Below are 7500 nucleotides of genomic sequence, written 5' to 3' on the forward strand. Positions count from 1 at the left end.
ATGAGGCACGATATTGATTATGGGAATACCACAACGTTGGAAGAAAAACATGAAGCCGATAGAGAAATGTTGTATAATTTGTCTCTGATACAAAATCCAACCTTGAGAGAAAAAGTTGATCGGTTCATCGTGAAGAAGATGATCAGTGCTAAATTGAAACTTGGACTTGGAAATTCAAAAAACTTATAGGCTCTAATGATGTCATTAAGACTGAAGAGCAATTAGCTGATGAATTACATAAACCAATATTCACAAAGTTTCAGAGAAGGAAAGTTTATTCCAAGGAAGTTGATTATATCTGGTCTGCTGATTTGATTGAACTCAATATTGATAAGGGGTACAAGTATGCTTTAACCGTTATTGATTTGAGGAGTCGATACGCATGGGTTGTCCCTTTAAAAAACAAAACAGGTAATACTCTTATGTTAGCCTTTCAACAGATATTTAATAAAAGTAAGGGAAAACCTAAAAAATTGTGGACTGATGAGGGTAGAGAGTTTTATAACAAGACATTTATGAATTTTCTAAAAAATAAGAGTATTACATTATACAGTACCATTAATGAAGGGAAGACCGTTGTTGTTGAACGTTTTAATCGTACCTTAAAAGAGAGACTATATAAAAAATTCACACAACTCGGTTCACAACAATGGTCATCTTTTATTCAGGATATTGTGGATAAGTATAATAACACGATTCACACGTCAACAAATATCAAACCATCAGAAACATTTACAAAATTAAAATATGAAAAAGAGATTAATGTCAGAAAACCTAAGTTCAAAGTTGGTGATATCGTAAGAATATATAGGTTGAAATCTCATTTTGAAAAAGGTGATATTAAACAATGGACGAACGAACTTTTTAAAATTGTTCATGTAATAGATACGGTTCCTTGGACTTATAAGATTTAGAAGGTGAAGAGATTTTAGGTTCATTTTATTCACAGGAATTACAAAAGACAAAACTAAGCAGATAATACCCATGGGAGCAATGGGTTGTCCCTTCACTCCCTCCTACTATACACCTTTGTGGACACTAGAGAGCCAAGTCCGAGGTGTATAACAGTATATAATGTGTGTGCAATGGGAGCAATGAGTTGGCGCTTCACTCCCTCCTCCTATACACCGTTGTAGACACTCGAGGGCCAAGTCCGAGGTGTATAACAGTATATAATGTGTGTCAAGGGGGGACGTTCTTAGATCTGTGAACCCCAAACATAGAATCCTCAACTGAAGAGTCAAGGCTTAACGTGTGTGTGTGTGTGTGTGTGTGCGTGCGTGCGTGCGTGCGTGCGTGCAATGGGAGCAATGGGTTGGCGCTTCACTCCCTCCTACTATACACCGTTGTGGACACTCGAGGGCCAAGTCCGACGTGTATAACAGTATATAATGTGTCAAGGGGGATGTTCTTAGATTTGTGAACCCCAAACACAGAATCCTCAACTGAATAGTCAAGGCTTAACTGTGTGTGTGTGTGTGTGTGTGTGTGTGTGTGTGTGTGTGTGTGTGTGTGTGTGTGTGTGTGTGTGTGTGTGTGTGTGTGTGTGTGTGTGTGTGTGTGTGTGTGTGTGTGTGTGTCCCAACCCTCACATTCAAAATCTCAACCCCAACTCAATCCTCGCCCAACACAATGTCTTTTTCAAAATGAGATTTCCACCTATATATTTTTTACGTTTTTTTTTTTTTTCTCTTCCAATTCTGTCTTTTCAGGCTTTCAGGTTTGATGTCATAGAAAGGGGGAGTAAGCCTGCACTTTCTTCCCAGAACTAACAATATATATATATATATATATATATATATATATATATATATATATATATATATATATATATATATATATATATATATATATATATATATTTTTTTTTTCTCTTCTTCCAATTCTGTCTTTTAAAGCTTTCAGGTTTGATGACGTAGAAAGGGGGAGTAAGCCTGCACTTTCTTCCCAGAACTTTCTTGATCTTGCTCCCATCAAGCACCATACCTGAGAAAGAACTACATCGATAGGTTTAGATCCCAAAGAGTGATAGCATTTCAAGTCTCCAAAATAAACCCAACTTTCCAAGTCTTCAAAGTATAACCACATTCCTGTTGAGTTTCCAAGATATGTATCACATTGTGAGTTATCAAGCCAGAACCCACATTTCAAGTCTCCAAAATAAAACCAACTTACAAAGTCTCTAAGGGATAACTCATTTCCTGATTTTTTTTTCAAAATTTGTGAGTCTCCAAGGTAGGTCCCATATTTAGAACCATCTTGGCAGAACCCTTTTCCTGAGTCTCCAAGGTAGTTACTTAAACCATCAAGGCAGAACTCATTCACTGATTTTTTTTCAAGTGAGTCTCCAAGGTAAAACTTGTATTCTGGCTCATCAAGGTATAACTCGTTCAGTGGGTATTGTCTTGATAACTCGCAATGAGTATTATTGCTGTAAAACTCTTTTTCAGGATTTTGCTGGTCTCCAAGGTATAACTCTTTGGTTGGGTCATCAAGGATGAGCTCGTTCTGTGGGTCTTGGTCGCTCATAAGGTCTTCAACCAAGCCAACAATTTCGCCCCAAGTTGTAGCAAAAGCAGGATTTTCGTATTGTATTTCAGATACAATTTCCTGTGAGAGCAAATAATTATGTATTAATTAAGTTATTTAATTATTAAATGAGTCGATGCTTAAAAGGAACTGAAAATAGGAAAATAAAAATCTTAGCTCAACAGATAAGAGGTTTGAATCCAGTTCATCAACTTGAAGGTTTAGTTCCATACAAATAGTTGACTGCAAGCAAGCTCATCCCACTCAAGGCCTTGCTCGTTCTGTGGGTCTTGGTCGCTCATAAGGTCTCCAAGATATAACTCTTTGGTTGGGTCATCAAGGACGAGCTCGTTCTATGGGTCTTGGTCGCTCATAAGGTCTTCAACCAAGCCAACAATTTCGCGCCAAGTTGTGGCAAAATTTTCATATTGTATTTCAGATACAATTTCCTGTGAGAGAAAATAATAATGTATTAATTAAGTTATTTAATTATTAAATGAGTCGATGCTTAAAAGGAACTGAAAATAGGAAAATAAAAATCTTAGCTCAACAGATAAGAGGTTTGAATCCAGTTCATCAACTTGATGGTTTAGTTCCAGACAAATTGTCGATCTGCAATCAAGCTCATCCCACTCAAGGACAGTACAGCACTCCATTGTCAAAATTTTTTTTAAATGGAGTCTGGGTTGAACCTTTTATCGAGAAAGACTGGTGGGGGTGGTTTCCTTTGGAAATTCCCTGGGCAAGCCCAGGCAAGCCTTCGTTCGGAAATTTTTCAAAACCATAACATTGTAGAATTTTCTCGTGATTTCTTTGAGTCAGAGATGAACTGGAAATGATGTAAGAGCAGGCGGGGCTTAGTAAAAGTGAGCGGGGTTTAGGAAAAGTGGGCGTGGCTTAAGAAAATATCATGTGAAAGTGGGTGGGGTTTAGGAAAAGTGGGCGTGGCTTATGCAAAAAATAATCTGAGGCTCAGGAGGTGGTCAGATGAGATCATTAAGAGAAGTATATCATTTCATTATGACACAAAAGGGGTATCTTGAAAAATATAAAAATTCAAATGTTTTATTTTTAAATATTTTAGATGGGCATTATTGTGCAAAGAAAATGAAATTATTGAAGGAATTTGAGAAGAAACAAATATTTATTGGTTAAATAAGTGAGCTAAACAATATGCATTGGTTATTTGAAAAAGAGTGTCCCTGGGCTTACATATTTCAGATATTTCTTCAGAATCACCTTTAACAAATCGCATTACTACTTTGCTACTTGAACAAATCTTTATCTTGTTGCATTGATTATTTGAATAGGGTGCCCCTAGGTTAAAAGGGGAGACAAATAAATATACCTTGGGATAAAAAGACAAATAAATATACCTTGGGTCCATCTTCTCTTCGCCATGTTCCCCGTCCCATCCCCATCCCTCTCCCTTCCACAGTTCACCTAATGTGTCTGTTCCCCACTGTTTTGTCCCTTCCACTCCCGCCCCTCTTGTCTCATGCCTCCTTGCTGTGAGTTGTGTGTTAGCTCTCATACGAGCCTCGACCAAGGTATACAAAAAAAAAAAAAAAAAAAGGGGGGTTTACTTTTTAGGGGAAAAAATATGAATCGCTGAAAATCCCCCATTCATTTACATGGGGAAAAGTGAGCCAGAATCAGTATATTCATCCTACTAACGTCCATGAAAGGCACTTAATGAGACGTGCACATACATCAGCAAATTACAACCAATAATGAACAAAAACTGTCGGGTTCGACGACAACCTCTCAGAGGTAGAGTAGATGGTGTTTGGCCATGTATGAACCCAGAACTGGAACCCAACAGATTGGTGTGATACATTTTGATATGCGTATGGATTGCTTTAATTACGAATATGAAAATTAACGGTGAAATTAGTCGGTCATTTCTTCTGCCGTTTTTATTGGTCAAGAAGGATATTTGGACTGTACCAGCCATGCTGAGTCGTTCATTGCAATCAATAGCTGTCATTAATGGCTCATCATTATTTTCCTGGCTGGTTAGTTTGAGAAAAATCACTGCATGTCAAAATTGCCTGGTCAATATTTGAGGTGGAAATGGGATATGTACATCTCTTTCTTAAATAGCATCCCGTAAGATTTTGACCATGCTCAAAAAGATTGTGATGGCGTCGAATTTCCATAATTCATTTGAATGGGTTCACATATTCTTGGTTTTGAAACTGTTCAAAGGTTTAAAATAGAATAGAGTTTGCAGAGGGGAAAGAGTGATTTGTTATTGTTGGTGGTTGAAAAAAAAAAATATTATACAGAGTAAAAATAGAATTTCCAATCCCATATCTGCACGTGTGTTCATCATATATCATGATGTAATGCAAAAAAATATGGCAGATGCAAACGTATTCATCAAAACAACGTTTTCCATGGATGTTGAATTCCTTCCAAAAGGTGTTTTTCACAAACATCATCTTGCAATTCAGAATTCTGCATAACATTTTAAATGTGGTTTGTTCAAAAATGTATTAGAAAAAAAAAATAGAAACCGAGCTGTTTTCATAAAACTTCTGTCCTTCTGGATGTTGTAAATTACATCGGAGAAAAATTCATCCATACAAAATGAGCAGCTTAAAATTGGACATCGGCGAGGAACTGCAACGTCGGTACTCTGAATTGGCTCACGTGGGTAATATTGCTGTGAGCATGAGGCTTGTGTAATATGTCATCACCGTGGACTTTGCACAAGAAGCATATCATGAAAACATCCTTCTGCATTTTCATCAAATTTATATGATGCATTGTCTCCATTTCTTGCAATCCCTCCCCTCACCTCCAAAACCTAATTTTTGTTTTCCCTCCACCAACTCTGTAGATAGCCAAGCTACGCGTCCAGCTCCAGCAAAGTAGGCAGATCGGTGAGAGAATACGTGTTTGTGCAACGGAGGCATCGGGGAAAGAATCTGATGGACAGTCAGGAATCCCAAACGGATCGGGGAGGATGACATTGAGCGAAGAGACTCTTGCATTGCGTGAGGCTTGCTGTCATGGCCAGGTACAGAACCTTCTGAGAAGTGCAGCTATAAATTGTTAAATACAAATCTGTCTTTGAAACGGGATTCAACACAAACTACCTATTTTGTAGTTTATAATGTTATTTAGTTGCGAAGCTATTTTTGTCAGTTTTTCATTTATTTCCCCTTGGAGTGATGCCTTTTCATCGGTAACATTTTGGTGCCAATATCAAGTTGCAGTGATGCCATTAAGAGTCAACCCCAGCTTGTTGACAGGCATTGCATATGGACGTGAACAGGCAGAGCAAGCAAACTAGCCCCTTTCTGAAGGTCATTAATGAGCCGGTGGAGATTTAACTGAGACAGTAATAGCTCATAATTATCCCGAGAGTGTCTGTTTCCAGCAGCTTCAAATTCAAATCTTTAAACTTCGACCTTCAGCTGGATTTGTACCCACAACCTCTGGGTATGTTATCCAAGTCAATTAAGCACCTCTGCATTACAGTTGAAAGGAATTGCAATTTGAAAGTAATTGTGAGCGATATATTTGAGATGATGCATTGTCAAGTGCTATTTAACGATTTGGAAATATGAGTAGCCTACCACCTGGTGAGAAATTCGATACAGTACAGAGATTTAGCTCATTAATTGAAAACATTAAATCAAAATGAGAATAATAAGTTTTCCGACAGCAAATTCACAGACTTTGTAGAAACAATAAAAATTGGTGTTGAATGTTTATCTGTCTCCAAAATTGCTCTCGGGGTATGAAGATCCACAACATTTCAGTTGAATGATATTTTTCTTTTTTAATATTTGGTACATTGTATGTATTTTGAACCAATAATTTTTTTTGTCATTTATTTTTGATCGTTGAGATTTTATAGTCAAATGAGACCTCCATATTGACCCCATGTTATAAGTGGTGGTGTTACTGGAAGATTTTCAAAGTCAACTGAAGTTCCATTTGGGAATTTATATTATAAATGTCATATCCTGTCACTAAAGATCAGCTTACATTACCCATAGTCGGTAACATGAAATTGGCTAGTATGCAGTGTCTTGATACAACACCAAACATGAGCCGAGCGGACGGGCCTCACCACTGGCACAGAAAAAGGTATCACAGCATGTGGTTTGTTTCAACATATTACTGGTAGTTTGACAATCACATAAATTAGCAATCTTCAAGGACAAATGTGCTTTGTTCAGAGTAATATATCTTCCAATAAGGTTGAAAGATAGAGGCAGAGACGAGGGTGGGCGATGAACAGGGAGGTAAGGAGTGCTCTTCAGGATAAGCAGAAGGCACTTATTATTATAAAACAACATGACTGGCGTCAGACTCAAGTCATTACTCAGGTCACAAGCCAAGCCAAAATAGACTATGAAAAGGATATGGCCAAGAATATTAAACACGAGGAAATGTACCCATCCTCAGTGATGGGAAAAGTTTAAATTAATCCATCAATTTAAATAATAGTTAATGGACTTTAATAAAAAGGTTAATTGTGTTGCACTCTTGGTTTCACCACCCACCACTAAATGGTGGTGCAACATCGGGCAGCAGAGGTTGGATTTGTCTGACAAGAAAGCAAAATATCCTGGCTGTGAAATAAGTTTTGGCATCAACATTACTCATTCTTGTTCTCCGATCATTTCAAAAGTGAATGTTGAGCTTATCAAATGCAGCGTGGGAAGCGTCCGTCATAAACGACGAACAAACTAATGCACGGACAGATATCTCACGGTTCACAATAAATATATATATATATATATATATATATATATATATATATATATATATATATATATATATATATATATATATATGTGTATATATGACTTCCCTTCCATGGAACTTCAACACAGAAAGGGACCATTCTACACATCAAGCCAAGCCTGCACAATGGTTGCCAACCTATGACAGTTTTTTGTGTGGAGTCAAGGCTCGTCAAAGAGATAGAACACTGAGGGATCAGGA

General features: G+C 37.3%; 1 protein-coding gene across 7 annotated transcripts in view; it reads left to right on the forward strand.

Moving 5' to 3' along the window:
• The window catches only part of LOC147021880 (protein FAM117A-like), a 269319-nt gene that overhangs the window by 180915 nt on the left and 80904 nt on the right, over positions 1 to 7500 (forward strand). For 6 of the 7 annotated variants that reach the window (XM_085892291.1, XM_085892293.1, XM_085892294.1 and 3 more), the window contains one exon: positions 5378 to 5557. The exons of the other annotated variant lie outside the window; for it this stretch is intronic. In XM_085892291.1, coding sequence (XP_085748417.1) covers positions 5378 to 5557 — 180 coding nt within the window. The remainder of the gene's footprint in view (positions 1 to 5377; positions 5558 to 7500) is intronic. 7 annotated transcript variants of the gene reach the window in all.

The sequence above is a fragment of the Eptatretus burgeri genome, chromosome 8, assembly GCF_056783735.1.
Source record: "Eptatretus burgeri isolate ZD-2024b chromosome 8, Ebu_testis_v1, whole genome shotgun sequence".
In the NCBI taxonomy this organism is placed as follows: Eukaryota; Metazoa; Chordata; class Myxini; order Myxiniformes; family Myxinidae; genus Eptatretus; species Eptatretus burgeri.